Here is a 24,771-nt window from a genome sequence, read left to right as displayed (position 1 = left end):
AGGACAGGTCCCGAGGGCGGTGCCGAGTTGGAGGCTTGGGACTGGGATAATGTGGGAGGTGGGGAAATGAGGAAGCTGTTGAAATCCATATTTATCCTGTGGGGTTACAGGGTCCCAAAGCAGAATATGAGGCGTTCTTCCTCCAGGCGTCTGGTGGTAGAGGAGGCCCAGGACCTGCATGTCCTTGACTGAGTGGGAAGGGGAGTTGAAGTGTTCAGCCAAGGGGCGTTGGGGTTGGTGGATGCGGGTGTCCCAGAAATGTTCTCTGAAGCGATCCACAAGAAGGGGTCCAATCTTCCTGGTGTATTTCCCAGTGGAATTGATCATCCTGGGAACAGAGGAATTGAGAGGAGGTGTAGTCTAGGTAGCTGTGGGAGTTGGTGGGCTTGTAGTAGATGTCTGTGATTGGTCACTAGAAAATGTGATGGAGAGGTCCAGGAAGGGAAGGGAGGTGTCTGAGATGGTCCAGGTTGATTTGAGGTCAGGGTGGAAGGTGTTGGTAAAGTTGATGAACTTTTCAACTTCCTCGTGAGTACATGAGGCAGCGCCAATACAGTCATCGATGTAGTGGAGGAGCAGGTGCGGGATGGTGCCAGTGTACCTGCGGAAGATGGGCTGTTCCACGTATCTGACAAACGGGCAGGCATAGCTGGGTCCCATGCGGGTGCCCATGGCTACCCCTTTGGTTTGGAGAAAGTGAAGGATTGGAAGGAGAAGTTGTTGAGGAAGAGGAACTGTTCAGCCAGGTGGGGTGAGGGTGTTGGTGGAAGGGTACTGGTTGGGACGGCGTGAGAGGGAAAAAACAGCTTAACTTTCGTTTTTTGTGGATATCTTTACAGTCAACACTTTAAGCCCTCTGTATCACAGAGGTTGAAGCCTATGGCATTTTAAGTAGTAAAACTTTTGCCTTGTTTTAAAAAAAATAACGTTAGACTGAAATCATTTCCAAATTCTAAACAGGCAAAAAGAAAATCGAAAATCCCAAATGTTAGACTGAAATCATTTCCAAATTCTAAACAGGTAAAAAGCCAAGCCATAAATATGAGGTGATTAAGAGGAAGTAAATAAGTAAATAGAAATGTCTCGGCTGGGGTCAGATTAATTGCCATCATATGTAGTACCTAACATTCCATTACATTGCAGTTGGTGAAACTAAATAACAGAAGTTGGGTAAAATGGGCACCTGATTCAATATCATTCATTTTGTCCCACTGGCCAAGGCAAATACTTGGCCCTGGATTTCTAGGTGGAAAAGTAACCAGACGATAAAATATTGAAGGAAATGGGCAAGGAAGTAGCAGAATAACTCTGATTGTAGATTCTTAAAGCATTGCCTCCAGTAATTTAAATTTCTAAATACAGGCAATTTGTTATAGATTTATGATAGGAAAACGAGATTTGTTGACACATAGCCTGTGGAAGAACTCATGTTACATATGGTTTCTGAGTTTGGTTGTGGCTTTAGCAAAATGGATAACCCCCAACTTTCTTGCAATGGTTTTGCAACTTCAGTAAAAAGACTGTTCAATCACATTCACAATCTTCATTCTCTTGATTTTTAGAGCTAATTCATGTTGGAGAGTTTCTGCTGCTTTTGAGCTGTTCAGTAATACACACAAGTCCTTTATTTATTCTGCACAGAAGTACAGACTACAAGGGAAATAACTTTTTTAACTGAACAGGTCACATTTAAACTGGGGTAATATTGAAAATACAGGCGAGTTAGAATTGGATGAGCAGGATGTGTGAGGTACAAAGGGAGCAGATTGAGTGGGTGGAATTGTGGGAGAAGAGAAAAAAAATTGCCAAATTGCCTCAGAAGTAATGCATTATTTGTTAATGAGTTATTGCTGACATCCCTCATTTCACCACGTCCCATCACATCACCCCAGCTCTAATATGGTAACCTCTGCCTATATAATAATCAAAGCAAGATCTGTCATGAATATTTTGTAAATGTACAATTTAATCTATTTTATAGAGTGTCACGATATTTATAAAATGTGGACAGTCAACTTACAACTTCCATCATCAGATTTGCATACCTGGGACCTTTCACGGACTAACATTAATCTCATAAGAATAAACACTGACTTAAGATGGCGACAACTGTCACTTGATCAGATTGAGCAGAGCTCATGAATCCGTTTTGAGGCTAACAAAGTCTGGACAAAAATTAACATTTTATCGAAAGGCACTGAAACGCAGTCAGACGTGAAAGGACCCTTTGTCTAACCACTTTGATTTACAATCTTTAGATGTTTTACACATTGGCATGGACGTTGCCTGCAGATTGGACAGCTTGAAAAAACATTGACGCCAGACATTGGAATATGCAAGTGAACTTTACTTCAGGCAAAAAAAGTTATAAAGCAGAGAGAACAAATAGATCAGTAACAACAGAACTGAAAGACACACAGTGTCTGCCAATTTTTTCAACCTCGAGAAAAGTAGCATCAGCTGATGACGCAAATTGGAGAAGCATATGTTTACTGAGAACTTGAAGTTATTTACAGATATTGCGACTGCTGACTATGCAAGAATTCATTAAATAACAGTGGTCTCAGGTTAAAATCTAATAAATATCTCAAAGACTCTCGTGACTTTTTTTGACTTACATCCTTGCCTTTCTTTTTGTGACAAATGTATTTCTTTCTAAATGTTATAACATGTGTTTGTTACAATTTATTATTTTTATACAGATTAGTAAATAATAAAATTTCCTTTATTTCTCATGTGAAAATGTTGGAGTTGGCTTCTTATTTTTGACTAGTATTCCCTTTTAGTTGAATTGTGATATAGCTGCTTGTGAAAAAGAAAAGTAAAAATGTTATAATCATTTGAGGAGGTTAAAAAGAGGAGAGCTAATACATCCTTCCTCATCTGATTGTAATGAGAACTAGACGTATATACTTCTGCTGTAGGCATAGAGGGCCTATATCTTTCTGTCCTGTAGGATTCTCTTCTCTTCCTGAGATGGCAGGAAAAGACATTGTGCCTGACACGTTTGTAATAAGAGATAAATATTGTTCTTGTGAAATATGTGCTATTTTAATGTTGGAGCAATTTAAGGTGAACTCCAGGAGTGTATTTGAAAATAAGTCTTTGATACTGAGACTCCTTGACAGATTCACAGCTGGAAAGTGCTTTCGAAAACTGACTTCCAGTTACTATTAGGTGTGAAAAGAAGCAAACTGTTGATTCCAGCAGGTAAAACCACAGTAACTTTGTTCTAACTTGCTAACATTCTTGGCATTTTGGGCTTTAATCCATTTATGAAATGGCTTAATGTGGCAGACATTGTACATAATAAGCGTAACCATTTGAGAATTTTTTGGTGTTTAAGATTTAATTGTCATGTGGTGAGACAGTTATTAACTTGATTGTTAATGTAATTAGAGATAAAGAGAGTTAGTTCTTTAAGACCATAAGACATGGGAGCAGAATTGCATCATTTGGCCGGGTGAGTCTGCTCTGCCATTTGATCATGGCTGTGCCACTTTATTGAAGGGAAAGATGTTTATTTAAGCCTTTATCATCTCCACACTCTCTTCCTATGTTTTCTCCTGTCACCTTTCTTTGGTTCAATTTGTTAAACAACCGGATGTCTGCTGTGTTAAGCGTATATGTTTTCTCATCAGCATGCTTCCATAGTCTTGTTTTGGCACACCTTTGTATACTCTTTGCATCCCTTCTGCGCACTGGTAATTTTGATCATGCCTTTTTACATCTTTTTACTGAGCTGTGTGAATAAAACTTGGCAAATGGGTAAATGAAGGAAGGGTAAAGAATAAGCTGCTTCCCTTTCTCACAAATGCACATGCACAATGCTTTTTCTTTAAAAACAGCATTCACATCTTGTTGCATTAATTAAGGCAAAATTGCAAATTTGAATACAAGCAGTCCTGTATTAACATGGTAGTTATGTTCCTGAAAATCACTGTACTAAGTGAAACTGAGCTATTCAAAACCTATCTTGCTATAAACCCACATAAGTGTTTGGGTTACTTTTCTTGCTTCATATTCGAGATTGCTTATTTGGGGACAGCAGACTTTGGGCAGGTTTTTAAAAATAAAAACTTTACCTGCCTCAATTAAGGCTGGATATGGATAAAACAAGCCGAGTGAACAGGAACTTGCCCAACAATGCTGAGTTATGGTGCATATTTATTCCTTTTGTGTTGCTGGTGATTGGCAATGTTGTAAATTGGATTCATATTATTGGACTCATGGGTTGTAAAACAAAAACTGTTATGACAAAACTGTTAATTGAGGACTTCCTTTATTTGAGAGAGAAATTTTCCATGACTTAAGTCAGGAGCAAAGTTACTGATTTGTAACAAGTGTTGGGAGCAATTTGAGGTAATGAATTCAGAGCTGCATCAGAAAACTATTGAATCTTTTTAAAAGTATGTTCGTGGCAATATATTAAATAGGCATGTTTAGAATTTCTCACTGCATGCAGTGTTAGAATTCAATCTGCTACTATTTCAGATCCATTTGTCCTGTAATTCTTCCTGGTTCCTTTGTGATACTTCAACTACCTTTCATCATAATTCCCAGTAAAAAAGCGATATAGTTTACAGTATGGAATTGCCCTACTCCTGGACCAGGAAGCCTGGTTTCAAGTCTGAAATTGTCTGTATTCTGGAGTAGAGGTGCTGGAAAAGCACAGCAGTTCAGGCAGCATCCGAGAAGCAGTAAAATCGACGTTTTGGGCAGAAGCCCTTCAGGTATTCCTGATGAAGGGCTTTTGCCTGAAACGTCGATTTTACTGCTCATCGGATGCTGCCTGAACTGCTGTGCTTTTCCAGCACCACTAATCCAGAATCTGGTTTTCAGCATCTGCAGTCATTGTTTTTACCTGAAATTGTCTGTAGTGTTCAGGGATATGTAGACTAGGTGGATTAGCCATGGAAAATGCGGGCTTATGGGATGTGATGGGGATGCTGGGTCTGGGTGAGCTGCTGTTCAAGAGTTGATGTGGTCTCAATTTTGCACTATATGGATCCTATGAAGTCCACCTGCTACTGAGATGTGTAATAACCTCTATGAGCAGGTTGATTAGGTTATAAGAAAAATAGGTTAAATTAAAAAAAGTCGACCTTTCTCCTTTGTCAAGGATTCCTTTCTGTGGCTTCAGTGGCAGCCTGGGACTCATTTTGGTGGCATTGGTGATGGTTTTCATTGGCACCAGTCTGGGTCTGGTTTTGGCAGCTTCAGCATCGGTCTGTGACTTCATGCAGCCTTTCTTTGCCATCGTGGAGATCCAGTCCACCACTAGGGTGGTGTGTCAGGTTCTCGAGCCCAGAGCCGTGACATGGACTTTGCTAAATTCCTTTTCTTTCTTATACTATTGTGGAAAGACTATTATTCTGAACTTCTTTTTTAATCTTTCTAACCTATTACAACAATTTTGTACTTTTGAAAGCCTGTAATGCTAGACTATTTATTTATTTATTTTTCTTTTTTTTTAAATCCCCCCAAGAATTTGTACACCAGAATCAGTACTGAGGTATCTTTGTACCTAAGATGGCATCATAAATGGCAACTTGCAGACTTTTCACTGTACTTACGTGAGTACATGTGACAATAACGCTAATTAATTCATCCATCGTACAAGGTGCACAAATGATCAGTGACAGTATGTTTTATAATTGTGCTTTCAGCTGAAAGCTGTCTGTGCGAAAGAAATATGGGAAGCCAATCCCTGAAGCTTATACTCAAACTGGAGCGTTGGAGGCTGAAGGGTGACCTTAGAGGTTTATAAAATCATGAGGGGCTTGGATAGGATAAATAGACAGTGTTTTCCCTGTGGTGGGGGAGTCCAGCACTAGAGGGCATAGGTTTAGGGTGAGAGGGGAAAGATATAAAAGAGACCTAAGGGGTCACTTTTTCACACAGGATGGTACATGTATGGAATGAGCTGCCAGAGGAAGTGGTAGAGGCTAGCACAATTGCAACATTTAAAAAGCATCTGGATGGATATTTGAATTTGGAGGGATATGGAACGGGTGCTGGCAGGTGGGTCGAGATGGGGTTGAAATTTCTGGTCGGCATAGATGAGTAGGACTGAAAGGTCTGTTTCGTGCTGTACATCTCTCTGACTGCCAGTAAATCAATTGACAGAAATAGCATAGTGGAGAGCAGTATTTAAGGTGGCTGTCATTAGTGGAAATTTTGATGGGTACTGCAAAAAAAATAAGTGGACTTATTGAAATTTCCTTTGAGGAAGGGGAGACATCTACTGAAGATTGCACTTAATCTGCTGTTTTATGTGTTTCTCTTCTGGTTGCTTACAGTGCACCGTGCAGGTTAAATTGGAACTAGGCCACCGTGCCCAGCTTCGGAAAAAGCCCACCACTGAAGGATTCACCCATGACTGGATGGTGTTTGTCAGAGGACCAGAACAAAGCGACATTCAGCACTTTGTGGAAAGAGTGGTTTTTCGGTTGCATGAGAGTTTTCCAAAACCCAAACGAGGTGAGTGGTGATTTTGAGGAACATTTGTGATAACCCCTTGTGTTTAAAAGTCTGATACTGGAACATTCTGATTTTCTTTTCCCCAGGTTGAAGGTTCTTGTGTGTGCTTGAGATTAGCTAGAGCTGGAGGTGAATTGAAGGCAATAATGATAGCATTCAGTAAACTTGGTTCCGTCTTGCTTGAGTTGTTGAAATAAGGATGGTTGGAACTATAGACTTCAGCTGACAAATTGCCATGTCATAATTAAATTATTCTTTTTTTCTCTCTACCCTCCGTAGCATTGAAAGGAATTGCTTGTACCCGCAAGTTACTGTTCAGTACCCTTTAGAACAGATGTTAAATCCTTGTTTTTGAGGCCAGTAATTTGAAAGAATTGAAATTCTTCACTTCAATCAATTTAACTGAAACAAATTTTTAATCATCTCTCAATGTTTTGTCTTTCTGCCAGCATCTCTGTATGTGTCTTCTCCCTGCTCCCTTCTAACTCAATCAGTTCTATGCTCGCTGACCTACATTGGTTCCAAGTTCAGCAAGGCCTTGATTTTTAAAAATAGCTGTCATGTGTTCAAATACCTCCTCATCAAACTCCTCATGGCCTCTGACCTCCTAATTCTGCAAGAACAGAGTGTCTCTCCAATTCTGGTATTTTGTACATCTTGTGCTTCCTTTGCCACACAATTGGCAGCTGAACTTTGAATGCTTCAGATTATGCTTTTTTTTCCTCCTTTTAAGATCTTTATTAAAGTCTGCTTTCACAAAGCTTTTGTTCCCAATGCCTGTATGTTCTGACCAGTTTTTGTTTAATTGAGACTCTGACACGCTATTAATGATGTTGTTGATATCAATATAAGTTGTTACTTTGTTTTGTTCTCTCTTTCCAAATTCTTTCCGAACAATTATTACCTGTATTTTCTGTCATTTGCCTTTGTTCTTTCTTTAACCTTGTCTCTGTTATCGTCCTCGCAGCCTTTCTGTCTTTCCTTGCCTCTGTTCCCATCATGCCATTACTTGATTTTCTTTTGTTTACTCAGAGTATAGTTCTCTTTCCTTTTCAGTCTGCCTCTGCTGATATTTCTGTTCCTTTGTCTGCTGTCACTATTTATGCACAGATTGTACTGACTAGATTGTACCTTCAATTGCTGCTGCTGTTCTGTATTTCCATTTATCCTCATCAACAGCATTGTTTTTCATCAAGTTGTCTAATTTTTACACTTTCTGATCCATGCTGTCATCTTCTGCACCTGGCTCTGCTCCCTTCTCTCTGTTCAACACATGCTCCCATATACATCTGTCCACATATTGCTCTCGTAGCTGAGCATATCTCCAAGCGCATTGTCTCCATCATCATCCCTTGTTCTGCAAACATATCTTTGCTAAAAGAAATCCAGTCAATGTACATACTTTACCTGAAGTCAGTTGTGTCATAAACTATCATCAATGCCCTGCATTACTGAGACAAAGCATCCTTCCTTTATTGTTCAGTTCCTCTCACAATAAAGATATGGAGATGCTGATGTTAGACTCAGGTGGATAAAGCTAAAAATCACAAATCACATCACAAGCTGGTCTTTCCATCTGCACTCATTATTTATAGAATAGTGATTTTGTTCCTTAGGAATGTAGGAGCAGCAAATGGCATTCAACTAATAATCTCCTCGATGCCATTTTTCATTTGTAGGCTGGACAGAAATTTAGGTGTTTCATTGCACGAGTCACAAAGTTTTGTCGTCTGTGCAGCACATAATCAAGAAGGTTTAGTGGGATGTTTTCCTTTTATTACGAGCAAGTTAAAAATCTCACGACACCAAGTTATAATCCACAACAGGTTTATTTGAAAGTACAAGCTTTCAGAGCACTGCTCCTTCATCAGATAGCTAGTGGGACAGGATGCATAAGGCACAGAATTTATAAGTAAGTATACAACTGGTGTGATGTATTGGACAAACTGAGGTGGCTGTTCAGTCTTTAATCACTTAAAGTGGGGATGCAGGTTTCGATTGATTTAACATGTAAATTCCAGAATTGCTTTCGAGTCACAGCCCCAACATAACTTAAGGTTTTATCAATATATATAAAAAAGCGACATATCAGCTCAGGCAATGCATTGAAGGTGTGAGGTTTGAGTCTGTCTGAGTTCTGACCAGAAAGTTAAGACTGGTTTTATTTCCAAAGTAGGAATTTATAAAATGTCACATTGGCTGACTGCCTACAGACTGTGTGCTTTTTGAACAAAATAGAATGGATCTGCAAGTACTAATCTGCAAATGCAAATTCATCCCACAGACTTGTGTGTGTGTGTGCGTGCGCGCGCGCGCGCGTGCTCTTGATAGTGTGTTTGCATGAGTGTGACGGAGTATATGCGTATGAGAGAGCATTTGTGTGAATGTGAGAGTGTGTATAGTGGTGGGGGTCATATGTAGTGTGACATGAATGCAAGATCCTGGTTGAGGCTATCCTCATGGGTACAGAACTTGGCCTGCAGCCTCTGCTGAGCCACTCTGTGTTGTGTGTATCCCAAAGTCTACCTTGGAGGACGTTCACCCGAAGATCTGAGGCCGAATGTCTTTGACCATTGAAGTGTTCCACCTGGTTCATTCATCCAGTGTCATTGCGTCTGCATGGTTTCGCCAATATACCATGTCTTGGGGCATCCTTGCCTACAATGGATGAGATAAACAACGTTGGCCGAGTCAAGTGTACCTACTGTGCATGTGGGGATACCATCCACCACATGTAATGGTAGTGTCCATGTCTCTGACATGTCTTGCAGTGGTTGCAATGACAGGGTTGTATGCTGTTGTGGAGCAGCACTTCGAAAGCTTGTATGTTCGATTAAACCTGTGGACTATAACCTGGTGTCTTGTGATTTTTAGCTTTATCCACCTGAGTCTAACATCAGCATCTCCATATCTTTATTGTGAGAGGAACTGAACAATAAAGGAAGGATGCTTTGTCTCAGTAATGCAGGGCATTGATGAGGCCACATCGAGATTGATGTTCGGTTTTGGTCTCCTTATTTAAGGAAGGATGTAGTTGCATCGGAAGTGATTCTGAGGAGATTTACTTGATTTAAGCAGGTTTTCTTATGAGGGCAGGTTGGACAGGCTGGACTAGTTTTCCCTGGGGTTGGGAAGAGTGAGAGAGAACTTAATTGAAGCATGAGTTTGAGTGGTCTTGATAATATGGCTGTGGCAAGGACATTTCTTTATATCAGTCAGTCCGGAACTAATGGACATTTTTCAGAACTCACATTTGTAGGTCTGGGGAGGAGAACTTGTTTTCTTAAAGGTTGAGGGACTTTGGAGCTTTCTGTTCCAAAGATGGTGAAAGTGTGGTTTGGAAGATCTTCAACACATATCAATTAACTTTCCTGGATAACAAGAATCTTAAGAGTCAGAGTCATAGAGTACTACAGCATGGAGATAGGTCCTTTGACCCAAACTGGGCCATGCTGACCAAAATGTCCATCTATGCTCACCCCAATTCCCTGCATTTGGCCCATATCCTTCTAAACCTTTCCTGTGCATGTATTTGTCCAAATACCTTTTAAATGTTGTTACAGATGCTGCCTGACCTGCTGTGCTTTCCCAGCAACACACTTTCGACTCTGATCTCTAACATCTGCAGTCCTCACTTTCTCCTCGTTAATGTACCTATCTCAATCACTTCCGCTGGAAGCTTATTCCATATGCATACCACCTTCTCTTTGGAAAAAAAAGTTGCCCCTCAGGTTTCCATTTATTCTTTCCTCTTTTGCCCGAAACTGATGCCCTCTAGTCCTCGATTCCCTAACCCTGGGTCAAAAACAGAAATATCTGTAAAAGTTCACCAGGTCTGGCAGCACCTATGGAGAGAAATCAAGAGCTAATGTTTCAGATCCAGTGACCCTTCCTCCGAATCTAAGATTTCTGGGGTGTAGATGGGAAAGGGCATTTCAAAACATTAATGGGTCAGTCACGACTTATTGAATAGTAATCCAGGCGCAATGCCTAAATATCCTAGTGCTTCTCTTTTGTATATTCTGCTCTATCCAAATTCCTTAATGTAATTTGTCCCCATAAAAACATTGATTTCTGTCTTGAACTTGTTAATTGATTGAACTTCCACGAACTTCTGGTTAGAAAACTCTAACAATATACCACCCTGTGAATGAAAAACGTCGTCCTCATCTCAGGATAAGGCTTAAGCTATTTAAGACTGAGATTATGTACTTTGGATCAAGAGTCACCTTCTAGGGGGAACATCCCAACTTTATTCACCCTGTTTTACCTTGTGTGAAATTTGAGATTACCTATCCTTCTCCAAAACCTGAAAGGTTATGACTTTGGTTTTTCAGTCTCTCCTTGTAAAACTATCCTGCCAGCCCAGTGATTGATCTGGTGAACCTCTGTTGTACTCCATTTATGACAAGTTTATCTAGTCTTGGATAAGGAGACCAAAACTGTATGCAATACTCCAATTTCGGACTCACCAGTGCTCCATACAACTGCGCTTGGATGCTGCCTGACCTGCTGCGCTTTTGCAGCAACACATTTTCAGCGCCATACAACTGCAACAAGATGTCATTACTTCTACACTTACATTGCACTCATGTCAAGGGGATTTATCATTTGCTTTTCTAATTGCTTGTTGTGGCCACATGCTAGCTTCTCATGGCTCATCGACAAAGACATCCACACTTTACAACCTCTTACAATTTTAAGGATCATTTTACCTTTGTCTTTCTTATCAAAATGAACAACTTTGCACATGGGTTGCATTCCGTTTGCCATGTTCAATCCCATTTGTTTAGCCTATTCAAGCCCCCTTGCAATTTACATTGACGCCCAGTTTGATGACCTCAGCAAATTTGTATATATTATAATTGGTCCCCACATCCACATAATTTAGAGTTAATTGTTCATGAACATTTGGGAACCTAACACTGATCCATCCCACCAGTAACAGCTACTGTCCTGAGAATGATATTCCTGCTCTGCTTTCTGCTCATTAACCAATTATCAGTCCCATCCTACTATTTCCCCTAGGTCCACAAACTTGAGTTTTAGTTACTAAAATGTGTGGGAGGTTAGTCAAAGAGTTTGGAGCTGGAAATGCACAGCTGGTCAGGCAGCATCCAAAATGCAGGAGAATCAGCATTTTGAGCATAAGTCCTTTAACAGGAATGACCTGATGGAGGGATGATGTGTGGAACATTATCAAATTCTTTTGAAAATCCACTGCATCCATTCAATCTCCTTGATCTATGCTACAAGTGTGGAAAAAACTCCACGTTTGTCAAGCATGATTTCCCCTTCATTAAATGCATGTTAACTGTGCCCAATTTTGCCACTCTGTTCTGAATGTTCAGCTATCTGATCCTTTGTAATAGATTCTAGCATTTTCCCTACTATGCACATCAGGCTAACCTGCCTTGGGAAAAAAGTTGCTTCCTATATCTAACTACCAGTTCAGATTCTCAACAGATATTGATCCAGCTTCCGTAAAAGATGTCAAAATCTGCGAGTCGGTTCTAATGTGAACACTAAGGGCACTTTTTGTTTTGTAAGCTTGTTCAAGGCTTATGAATTTAGTTGTCCTTCTGTCCTACACTTGATATACAAGATGAGTAATTAAATACTCTGACATAATCTCTTTCTAATCCATTGTGTCCTGCTTTGTTCCTTTCTGTTTGTGCCATCCCACAACCCACCTGCTGCTATGTGATCTTACAGTTTATGCTGTATGCTCCATTGTCTCCCAGGAATCATTGTAGTGACAATTGGCTCCATGATAAAGTGATCTGGTAGGTAACTGCTTTGAGAATTCCCTGGTCCCTCTGAATCATTTACTTATTTACTCTAACTTTCCCTCTATTTAAATTGATCTATTCATGGCAGCTTCACTGCTCATCGTCAAAATTGACTTCCCTTGTGTCAGTTGGACATATGTTTATGTCAAATCATTGACCATCCTGAATGACTAGGCAATCTATTCAGGCCACTTGCTACAAACAGTGATTCCAATACTCAACTGATTAGATGAAAGCTTTGCACACCTGCCACATCCAGTTGTGAATAGAGATGGATATTGAATCCAGCTGGAGGTAAACACTTCATGAACAAGATTTTCTTATATTTTCTAATTATCAGTCTTATCTGTTTACATCCTCAGTGATGGTGGAGTCTAGTATGTTGTGAAACAAGGTTGAGAAGTAGGCTTAGCAACTATCTTCAACCTGAAGTACCACGTGGGTAATCCGTCTCGACCTCTCTCCGAGGTTCCTAACATCATTGGCTATAATCTTCAGCCAAATCAATTCACTTTACATGTTACATAAAAGCAGATGAGCATTTCACGTACAACTAACTCTCTAGCTGTATAGAAGGTGTAGTGCAGAATCAGGGAGCCCTACTAAAATTGGAGGCAGTGGGAATTGAATGAGGTGGAGTTAGCTCTTCACTGGTTGGAGCCATACCTAACACAGCCGGAAGACTATCATGTTTGTTGGAGATTAATCATTTCATCGCAGAACATTGCTGAAGGAGTTCTTCATGCTCTTATCCTAGGCCAAGCCATCTGCAGGTACTTCATCAATGGCCTTCAGTCATCATGAGGTCAGCAACAAGATTTTTGCTGATGTTTGCCATGTTCAATCCTATTCACAAACTCAAACTAGATCAGTCCATGCCTTCATGCAGTAAAGCCTAAAGTGTTCATGAATGCCATGTGACATTTGTGCCACGCAACTGCCAAATGAGGATCATCCCCAACAAGAGAGAGTCTAACTTCCTCCTTTGATGAGCAGGTTAAAGACTGGGAATTTTGCAGTGAACAATATGCCTCCTAATTTCTCAAAGGTTAATTATCATCTCCAAAATACTAGTGAGAAGTCTGCTGGAATGCTTTCCACTCAGGATGAGTACACTCCAGGAGCTCAACTGCACCCAAGCCAAAGCTTGATTAGCGCCACAATCATCATGTTCCAAGTTCCCTTCTTTCACCATGTGACTTCAGGCTGTACCATCTGCAAGGTGCACAACAGCATCCTGCCAGCATTCTTTAATAAGTATGAAACCTCCATTGTCTAAAACCTGTGACCTGCAAACTCCCCTCCAGATAACGCAGTTTCCTGACATGAAAATATACCACTGTCCTAGGCTAAGTCCTGAAAATCCCTTCCTGATGGTATTGTGGATGTATCTACATGACATTGACTAAGTTGTCATGAATTTAAAAATCCATGTATAATAAGATCAGTTAGCCCAATGCTTCAGCTAATTTCTTAGATCTTTTCCATAATTCACAAAGTAATTTGAACTGTATTATTTTCTTACCTTTGTGTCTGTTTTGACGAGTACCTTGCAACAAATCAATGTACTGGATTTGATGTAATCATTCAACTGGAATGCCCTTTTAAAATTTTTTGCTGTTCTCTGATCTGATCGGCCATATTACTGACCTGAGCGTACTTGATTATGTTTTTTATTTTGGCGTGACTGATTTTAAATTTCCCTCATTCCATATGTTATTTCTGTAACTTGCTTCAGGCTTGCTCGCTGATTCAAAGACTTCCTTGTATTTTCTAATTATCAGTCCCATCCATTTTCAGTCATCTTTACCCTTTGTTTATAGCCTTGAAGGGAATAATTTTAGCTTGGTTGAAATATGCAATAACTGTCTTTTTCCTTTCCCACAAATGCTGTACCTCATCCGTTGCTGAAATCCCAGTGAGGTTATGAATTATCTCTGTTCTCCAGCCTATTTTCATAATTAATTTGTTAATGCTCCCAGAGAGAGTCCTTACTAAACATTCATATTTTCATTTCTTCATTTCATTCTGTCTTAACGCCAAGAATGTTTGTGGGATCTTCTGTCTAGGGAGTTCAAGACATTATGGTCCTGACAATATCTTTCCTATAATTATTTATGATTGTGCATGGAAGCCTTTGCTGTGTCCTATTTGCAGTCTAATTTCTTGTCTGTTTTCTTCTCTTTAGATTTTTAGTTCCACTGAACCTATTTCTAAAAATTAGAATTCATCTTTTTCTTTATACAGGTTGAGTGCAATTTAATTTGCCCATTTTCCCCAGAATCAATGTGCCTAGTCTAAGCAAATATTGCTATGTTTGCACACAAGTATGTGGTCTCTATTTCCACATGGTATTAACTCTCAAGATACTTAATGTAATTCTGGTTCCTTTTGCTTCAGTTAATAGGTTATTTTGTGTTCAGAGTCAGAGATGTACAGCATGGAAACAGACCCTTCAGCCTAACTTGTCCAAACTGACCAAATATCCCCACCTAATCTAGTCCCATTTGCCAGCACATGATCCATATTCATGTACAACATTTAAAGGGCATATGGGTGCATAATTTACGAGAGCAATTCCTGGAATGGCGGGATTACCTTACACTGAAAGACTGGAGCGACTGGGCTGATATACCCTTGAGTTTAGAAGACTGAGAGGGGATCTGATTGAGACATATAAGATTATTAAAGGATTGGACACTCTGGAGGCAGGAAACATGTTTCCGCTGATGGGTGAGTGCCGAACCAGAGGACACAGCTTAAAAATACAGATACTGATTAAGGATGATCAGCCATGACCATGTTGAATGGTGATGCAGGCTCGAAGGGCAGAATGGCCTACTCCTGCACCTATTGTAATTGTACCAGCCTCCACCATTTCTTCTGGCACCTCATTCCATACATGCACCACCCTCTGCATGAAAAAGTTGCCCCTGAGGTCTCTTAAATCTTTCCCCTCCCACCTAAACCTATGCCCTCTAATTCTGGACTCCCCCACCCTAGGGAAAAAGCCTTGTCTATTTACCTTATCCATGCCTCTCATGATTTTATAAGCCTCTATAAGGTTACCCCTCAGCCTCCGACGTTCCAGGGAAAACAACTCCAGCCTATTCAGCCTCTCTGTGTAGTTCAAATCCTCCAGTCCTGGTAAAGTCCTTGTATATCTTTTCTGAACCCTTGCAATGTTCACAACATTTTTCAAAAGGGGGGAGACCAGAATTGCACACAATATTCTAAAAGTGGCCTAGCCAATGTCCTGTACAGCTGCAACATGACCTCCAACTCCTTTGTTCAGTGTTCTGTCCAATAAAGGAAAGCATACCAAAAGTTGCTTTCAATATCATGTATACTTGCAACTCCACTTTCAAGGAGCTATGGACCTGCACTCCAAGGTCTCTTTGTTCAGTAGCACTCCCCAGGACCTTACCATTAAGTGTATAAGCCTCTGAGAAAGTGAGGACTGCAGATGCTGGAGATGAAAGTCGAGAGTGTGGTGCTGGAAAAGCACAGCAGGCCGGGCAGCATCCAAGGATTAGGAGAACCAACACCTCTATTCTCCTGCTCCTTGGATGCCGCTCAACCCACTGCGCCTCTCCAGCGCCACCCACACCATCAAGTGTATAAGCCCTGCCCTGATTTTCCTTTCCCCAAAATGCAGTACCTCAATTTATCTAAATTGAGCTCCATCTGCCACTCCTTGGCCCATCTGACCAAGACCCCGTTGTAATCTGAGTTAACCTTCATCGCTGACCACTACACCCCCAATTTTGGTGTCATCTGCAAACTTACTAACCATACCTTCTATGTTCATATCCAAATCATTTATATAAATGACAAAAAGCAGTGGACCCAGCACCAATCCTTGTGGCATACCACTGGTCACAGACCTCCAGTCTGAAAAGCAACCCTCCACCATCACCCTCTGTCTTCTACCTTTGAGCCAGTTCTGTATCCTAATAGCTAGTTCTTCCTGTATTCCATGAGATCTAACCTTGCTCAGGAATCTACCATGAGGAACCTGGGCGAATGCCTTACTGAAGTCCATATAGATCACGTCCACTGCTCTGCCCTCATCAATCCTCTTTGTTACTTCTTCAAAAAATCAATCAAGTTAGTGAGACATGATTTCCCATGCACAAAGCTATGTTGACCATTCCTGATCAGTCCTTGCCTTTCCAAATACATGTAACTCCTATACTTCAGGATTCCCTCCAACAACTTGCCCACCACCAGTGTCAGGCTCACTGGTCTATATTCCCTGGCTTTTCCTTCCCACCTTTCTTAAATAATTGCCATTAGCCAACCTCCAATTTTCCAGCACCTCACCTATGATTGTCGATGATACAAATATCTTAGCAAGTGGCCCAGCAATCACTTCCCTAGTCTCCCTTGGAGTCCTAGAGTACACCTGATCAGGTCGTGGGATTTATCCACTTGCATGCATTTCATGACATCCAGCACTTCCTACTCTGTAATATGGGCATTTTTTTCAAGATGTCACCATCTATTTCCCTACATTCTGTATCTTCCATGTCCTTTTCCACTGTAAATACTGATGCAAAATACTCGTTTAGTGTCCCCCATCTCTTGTGATTCCACACATAGGCTGCCCTGCCGATCTTTGAGGGGCCCTATTATATTGCTGGCTACCTTTGGTCCTGAATATATTTATGAAATCCCTTTGGATTCTCTTTAATCCTATTTGTCCCCTTTCTGCCCTCCTGATTTCCCTCTTAAGTATACTCCTACTGCCTTTCTACTCTTCTAAGGATTCACTTGATCTATCCTGTCTATATCTGACATATGCTTCCTTTTTCTTAACCAAAACCTCAATTTCTTAAGTCATCCAGCATTCCCTACACCTACCAGCCTTTCCTTTCACTCTAACAGGAATATACTATCTCTGGACTCTCGTTATCTCACTTTTAAAGGTTTCTTTGAAAGTTCTTGCCTAATAACGTCAAAATTGGCCTTTCTCCAATTTAGAACTTCAACTTTTAGATCTGGTCTATCCTTTTCCATCACTATTTTAAAACTAATAGCATTACGGACACTGGCCCCAAAGTGCTCCCCCATTGACATCTCTGTCACTTGTCCTGTCTTATTTCCCAAGAGTAGGTCTCCAGTTTTTGCAGCTTCTCTAGTAGGTACATTCACATACCGAATCAGAGAATTTTCTTGTACGCACTACCTTAACCACCCTATTATTCTTACAGATAACTGAAATCTCCTTACAGATTTGTTTTTCTATTTCCTGCTGCTTATTTAGGGTGGGGTGGTCTATAATACAATCCTAATAAGGTGATCATCCCTTTTCTATTGTTCAGTTTCGCCTAAAGAACTGCCTGGATGTATTCCCAGGAATATCCTCCCTCAGTACAGCTGTAATGTTATCCATTATCAAAAATCCTACTCCCCTCCTCTGGTGCTCTCCTTTCCATCCTTCCAATAGCATTTGTATCCTGGAATGTTAAGATGCCAGTCCTGTCTATCCCTGAGCCACATCTCCGTACTTACTACGAATTCCCAGTTCCATGTTCTTAACTTGCCCTGAGGTCATCTGCCTTCCCTGTTAGGCCTCTTGCAGTGAAATAAATGCAGTTTAATTTATCAGTCCTACCTTGTTCTCTGTTTTGTTCCTGCTTGTCCTGACTGTTTGACTTGTTCCTTTTCCCAACTGTACCAGTTTCAGATTGATCTCTTTCCTCACTATTACCTCCCCACCCCCACCTTACTCACTTAAATCATCCCTAGCAGCTCTTGCAAATCTCCCTACCACTGTATTAGTCCTCTTCCAGTTCTGGTGCAATCCCAGAAGAGATTCCAGTGATCCAAAAATGTGAACCCTTCACCCTTGCACCAGAGTCTCAGCCATGTATTCATCTGATCTGTCCTCCTATTCCTACCCTCACTAGCTCATAGTTTCGGGAGTAATCCAGATATTACAACCTTCGATGACCTTTTTTTAAAATTCCTGCTTTACTTTGTGTATTCTCCCTTCAGAATCTCATCCTTTTCCTTGCATTGTTTTTGCTATTGAAGTGGTGGAATCTGATCTGTTTGCTCTTCCTGAAACAGGTTTAATTAAACAGGCCCCGTGGCCCAAAAGTGCATTCTGTTTCCATGAAGTAGATATATTCTGATTTTTTTTAGGATTATCCCAGGAATCGAAAAATCTGCACTTGCTAACAATATCCCCACAAATATCAAGAAATGGCTATCTTTCATAAGATGCACTGAAGAGTACAGTATGAATATGTTTGTCTATTTTATAGTACTCTTGAAGTCATAGCAGAGAATGAACAAGCCAATCAATTGTTTTAAGTATCCATTGCAAAAAGAATATTTAAAGCAATTAAGAAATATTAAAGGAGGTGAATTTGCACATTGCCCAATGTGCATGCTTACTGAACTGTTTTTCTTTATGCATCCACTGACATAGATGTGGACCATATGTTGCTTCCATCAAAAAGTAATTGATTGTCTCATTTAGAGCAGTATTACTTCGCTATTTGACCAAGTTTCTGAAACTATTATGGACCAGACCAAATCCCCTCAAAATATATTAAGAAGATAGCCTAGACCCGAACATTTTCTTATTTTAAAGGTAAAATGTAAGGTGTTGCTTTCCAGATGTAAATCCGTTCATCAAGCTACTTGACATTAAGCAAAACATGATTTATTTATGCAACATAATTAAAACACAACAAAAGAAAGAATTGGCTCCGCTGAAACTCTATTGGAAAGGTTAACAGAGTAATAGATTCAGCAGTTATTACTAATTATTACTAATTAACGGCCTCTTTCCTCCATCCCTACAGTCATGACGGCGTGTTGGCAATTACACTCTCTCGTCCCGCTGCATGTATAATATTTAAATTGAATGGCTGCAGCAAGAAGCTCCATCTAAACAGCCTGGAATTTCTGTCCTTAAAGTTTTCTAAAAAATTTAAGGGCTTATGATGAGTATATACAGTTGCTCAAACACATTACTGACAATATAAATGTTGAAATGTTGTAACGCCAGCACCAAGTTCAAGATCTCCTTCTCAATTGTGGAATATTTTTGTTGGTAATTATTAAATTTTCTGGAAAATACTCAATATGCCTTTCTACCTTGTCACCTTACAAGAATACAGCACCAACACCCACATCACTTGCATCAATAGCCGCTTTAAATGGCTTTGCGTAATTAAGTGTGGCTAATATTGGGGCAGTGGTTAATATAGCTTTCAAATGCCTTCTGACAGTGCTACATCCACTGAAATTTTCTGCAATTCTTCAATAAGTCAGTGGAGAAACCGCACTGTTAAAATTCAGTGCAAACTTCAGATTAAAAACCACTGAATCCCAGTATTTGCAATACTTTTCTCTTCATTGACGGCCTGGGAAACTCCCCAGTAACCTTTGTTTTCATATCCTGGAGGGCCATCTGTCCTTATCCAAGGAACATGAAATTGGGTTCTTGCAAACTCACTCTTAGCAAGGTTTATCACTAAGCCTGCCTCCCAAGTTAATTGAACAGTTCTGATTAATGCTCCAAATGTTCCTTCCATGACTAAAAATCAGCAGGTCGTTGATGTATACCACACGATTGGGTAACCCAGGAATGACTTTATTGGTTAGTGTATGAAATGTGGCTGGCATATTTTTCTTGCTAAATGGCATGACTTTAAATTGGTACAGTCCATTTGGTGTCACAAAAGCAAAAGTGTCTTTCACTCTTTAGGTTAAAAGTATCCTTGGAGTAGAAATATAAGTTGCTTGTCCAATCTCCTCAATATAATCATCCAAACTTGGAGTAGGATATGAATCAGATTTTGTAACTGCTCCAACTTTGTGATAGTCCCCACAATCATTGGTGCCATCTGATTTTGGCACCATTCCTATGGATGAGCTCCATTTGCTGGAACTCACTTCAATTATATTGTCTTTGAGCATATGTTCAATCTTATTTTGAACCTGTGCCAACTTTGAGTCAATAAGGATGCTACTTAATTGGAGCAGCACCTCCTATATCTACATCATGCATAATTGGATTAGCACTCCCCAGTTTATTCACACATATCTCCCATGTGTTTGTCATAACTGAGGTCATTTTGATTTTTCTCTGGAAGGTAACTCAATTTTTGAGAACTTCCTTATTGACCAATTTAATTTGAGGAATGTCCAATTCAGAATCATCTGAACTTAGTTCTTCACTCTGTACTGTAACCAATAACACATTGTCCTTTTGCTTTCCTCCCCTATCAAAATATGTTGAGCATATTCACATGAAACACTGAGATTTCTTTCTATCTGGAAGTTTTAATAAATAGCTCACCTCAGTCAATCTCCTTTTGATTTTATAAGGCCCATTAAACCATGCCTTTAAAGGTTCACCTACCGCTGGGAGTAACACTAACACATTATTTCCATTTGCAAGTTGTGAATTTTTGATTTTTTTTTGCTTCCTGACCTGCTGAATTTCCTTAGCCTCCTGAAGAAGTAGAGATATTGTGCTTTCTTGACCGTCACATCAACGTGGAACTTGATGATGTCAACCATCTTCAACTCAGCTCCATTTATAATAATTTGGGGGGGGGGGGGGGGGGGGGGTGGCAGAGGAGGAGGTGTGCCCTCCACCTTGCTGTCTGAGGTGAATATCCAGCTCTTTCATTTTGCTGACATCGAGGAGGGATTGTTACCTTTACACCAGGCCACCAAGCACTCTCTCTCTTTCATGTATTCTGTCTCGTCATTGTTGGAGATCCAGCCTACAACAATGGAGTCATCAGCAAACTTGTAGATGGAGTTAGCTCGACATTCGGCCACATAGTCATGTATATGGGGAGTATGGTAAGGGACTAAGAATGCAGTCTTGTGGGGCTTGGTATTAAGGATGGTCATGGAGGTGGTGTTGTTGCGTATCCTCACTGATGGCAGTCTGTGGGTCAGGAAGTTGAGGATCCAATTGCAGAGGGCATAATTATGAAGGGCTTCAAGAGGTTAGTTATGACTCATATCAACTCTAGCCTCCCAGCCTGCCTTAATCCCTTAATTTGCCTACCATTGCAACAAGTCCTTGGCAGATGTCATCTCTTTGGCCTTACACTCATCTCTGGAACATCTGGATAACAGGGAAACCTATGTCAGGCTTCTACTATTGACAACAGCTCCACCTTCAATAATTCCATCCAAACTAATCACCAAACTCCAAAACCTAGGTCTTTGTTCCAATCTCTGCACCAGGATCCTTGACTTTGACCCACAGACTGCAATCAGTGAGGATAGGCAGCAATACCACCTCCACATCAATCCTTAACACTGGCGCCCCTTAAGGCTGCTTACTCAGTCCCTTACTGTACTCTATCCCCTGTACATGCGACTATGTGGCCGAATTTCGAACTAACTCCATCTACAAGTTTGCTGATGATGCCATTGTTGTAGGCTAGATCTCTAACAATGATGAGACAGAATACATGAAAGAAATAGAGTGCTTGGTGGCCTGGTGTAAAGGTAACAATCCCTCCCTCGATGTCAGCAAAATGAAACATCTAGTCATTCACTTCAGACAGCAAGGTGGAGGGCACACCCCTCTCTACATCAATAGAGTTGAGGTAGAAATGGTCGAGAGCATAGAGTTCCTAGGAGAGAAGCTTATGGAGGTCAAAGCCATTGGGTCGTAGTCATTGAGGCATGCTGTGTGACATTTCTTTGGTACGGGATGATGGTGATCTTTTTGAAGCAAATGGAGACTTCAGGTCATAGTAGGGAGAGGTTAAAGATGTCAGCGAATACTCCTGTGTACTGGTGTGTGCAGCTGGGGACTCCATCCAGGCCAGTCACTTTCCATAGGTTCCCTGTCAAAAAGGTCGATCTGATGTTTGCAGCAGTGACTGAGGGAGCAGGTGAACCTGAGCCTTTTGGGGCAAATGACACTGTTTCACTGACCGTCTGCTTAAAATGAGCATAAAATGCTTTGAGCTTATCAGAGAGGGATGTATTTTGTCTGTTATTCTGCTCTGCTTCACTTTGTAACCCACTGTCGTGTAGGCATTGCCACAAACGGCAGGTGGCCGTGTGGTTAGTTTAGTCTGATATTGCTTCTTGGCATCTCTAATGGCCTTCTGGAGGTCATATCTAGATATTCTAAGTCGGGGGAGCAGTAACTCGCCAGGGTCACCACATTTGAGCACTAGTAAGAGTTGATTAGGAGGCAGACCCCACCGCCCCTTGCCTTGCCGAGGACACAGTGCAGTCCATGTGATGCAGAGAGAAATCTTTAGATGGTAGGGCACAATCAAGTGCAGCAGGAGTGAACCATGCTCTGTAAAACAGAGCACACGACAGTCATCAAATTGAATAAAATATCTCAATCAATTATCAGACCATCAAATAAAAATATTTTTGTATTTTGGCTGGAGTTTTCCTTTGTCCTAAATGATCACCTACTGTTAATTCATGTGCTACCTGTAACGCTTCCTTTCTATAACCAACCAGTAATACAGCTTGATTAACTTCTGCTCAGTTTTCATCTGCTTGAATATATGATGGTCTCCATTTCTTCATCAATATGTCATTTTTAAGATAGCATTTTGTTTTATACACACCTACTTCTTCTACATAGGCTTTTTGATACAGCTGCTTTAGTTTTCCATCTTTCTGTTGTAATTCAGTTGATTTTTCTGAACTAAAAATATTCACTTTGTCCTCCACCTGTTTTTGTTTTTCCTCAATCATTTGATCAAGTATAAATCTCTGATAATTGAACTTCAACTTCCTCATCTTTATTCTTTGATTTCTCATGTTTTTACCTGTGGATTTGTGACCTTGTTATCACAGGCAATCCTTCCTGTAACACCTCAGTTGCCTGTTCTTCCACAAGCTTTCAATTACAGTAGTCATCACTCTCTCCTATGATCCAGCTATATCATTATCAAGGATAAACTGTAATCACGGAACTGAGAATTTCTGTTACCCCTCCCACTACACCACTTTTCACTGGACTTTCCAATCTCACTTTATAAAATGGAACACTGCTCTTCTCACCATGAATTCTACATATTATCACCTTTTCTGGTAATACTTCTTCTAAGTTATGTATCTTTTCAACACCCACCACCACTTGCTCCCGTATCTCCTAAAATGTTAATTTCTTTACCTGCTCCTGCTGGCATGTACAAGTAAATGTTACCCTTGTCAGTAAATTCTTGAAAGAGGTCTGGCACTTTCTTCTCATCCAACTCCTGACCAGGTTGTACATTCTGTTGCAGTTTTTTTTAGCTTCCCCTGTGCTTTCCTTTATCATTTCAATAAAACTCACCTGGCTTATCCTGTTTTTCCACATCTGTCTTCCCAACATTTTTCCAAACCACCAACACTGTGACTTCATGTGGCTTACTTTATTGCACTGAAAACACCTGAAATTTTTTACTTACCTTAGCTCCTCATGGGTTTCCTTTTTACCCTGTAGTAAACCATCTTTACTATTCATCAATGATATCTCCTTTTCCCTTCCCATCTGAGGATTTTTCTTTTCCCTAGTTTCTATCCCTCACAGATTGAAATTGATGTCAGAAACCACACTTTGATTTATGAACCAATTCATAAATCTTCTCCCAATCAGCTTTTGAGAGTTCTTGTCTGATTCCGACAAAATTAGCCTTCCTCCAATTTAGAATTTTAACTTTTAGATCTGGTCTGTCCTTTTCCATTACTATTTAAAAACTAATAGAATTATGGTTGCTGGATCCAAAGTGCTGCCCCACTGACACCTTATTTTCCCAAGAGTAGGTCAAGTTTTGCACCTTCTCTAGTAGGTACATCCACATACTGAATCAGAAAATTGTCTTGTACACTCTTAACACCCAGAAGCGGCAAGGACAGACCACTATAAATACCGGAAGAAACATCAAAGAAGCCCTTCGCAGGAGGCTCCAGAGTACTGATGATGTCGCCTAGCCAGGGGACGAAACGTTTGCAACAAATACTTCCAGCTCGGCGAACAGAACCACAACAACGAGCACCCGAGCTACAAATCTTCGCACAAACCTTGAAATTATTCTCCATCTAAAGCCTTCCAGTTTATGTTTGGAAAGTTAAAATCTCCAACCATAACCACCCTATTATTTTTACAGATAACTGAGATTGCCTTACAAATGTGTTTCTCAATTTCCTGCTGACTACTAGGGGGTCTATAATTCAATCCCAATAAGATGATCATCCTTTTCTTATATCTCTATTCCACCCAAATAAGTTCCCTGGATGTATTTCGGGAATATCCTCCCTCAATATAGCTGTAAAGCTATCCCTTATCAAAAAATCCCTCTCCCTCTCCTTTCTTGCCTCCCTTTCTGTCCTTCCTGTAGCATTTGTATCATGGAACATTAAGCTGCCAGACCTGTCCATGCCTGAGCCACGATTCTAATTGCTATGATATCCCAGTCCCATGTCCCTAACCATGCTCTGAGTTCATCTGCCTTTTCTGTTGGCCTCTTGCATTGAAATAAATGCA

General features: G+C 40.5%; 1 protein-coding gene across 1 annotated transcript in view; it reads left to right on the top strand.

The window, feature by feature from the left end:
- LOC132828817 (protein ENL-like) overlaps nucleotides 1-24,771 on the top strand; it is a 112,468-nt gene that overhangs the window by 23,684 nt on the left and 64,013 nt on the right. The window contains exon 2 of the mRNA XM_060845962.1: nucleotides 6,303-6,483. Coding sequence (XP_060701945.1) covers nucleotides 6,303-6,483 — 181 coding nt within the window. The remainder of the gene's footprint in view (nucleotides 1-6,302; nucleotides 6,484-24,771) is intronic.

The sequence above is a fragment of the Hemiscyllium ocellatum genome, chromosome 28 (assembly GCF_020745735.1).
Source record: "Hemiscyllium ocellatum isolate sHemOce1 chromosome 28, sHemOce1.pat.X.cur, whole genome shotgun sequence".
Taxonomy (NCBI): Eukaryota; Metazoa; Chordata; class Chondrichthyes; order Orectolobiformes; family Hemiscylliidae; genus Hemiscyllium; species Hemiscyllium ocellatum.
This window is presented reverse-complemented; position numbering and strand designations above follow the sequence as displayed.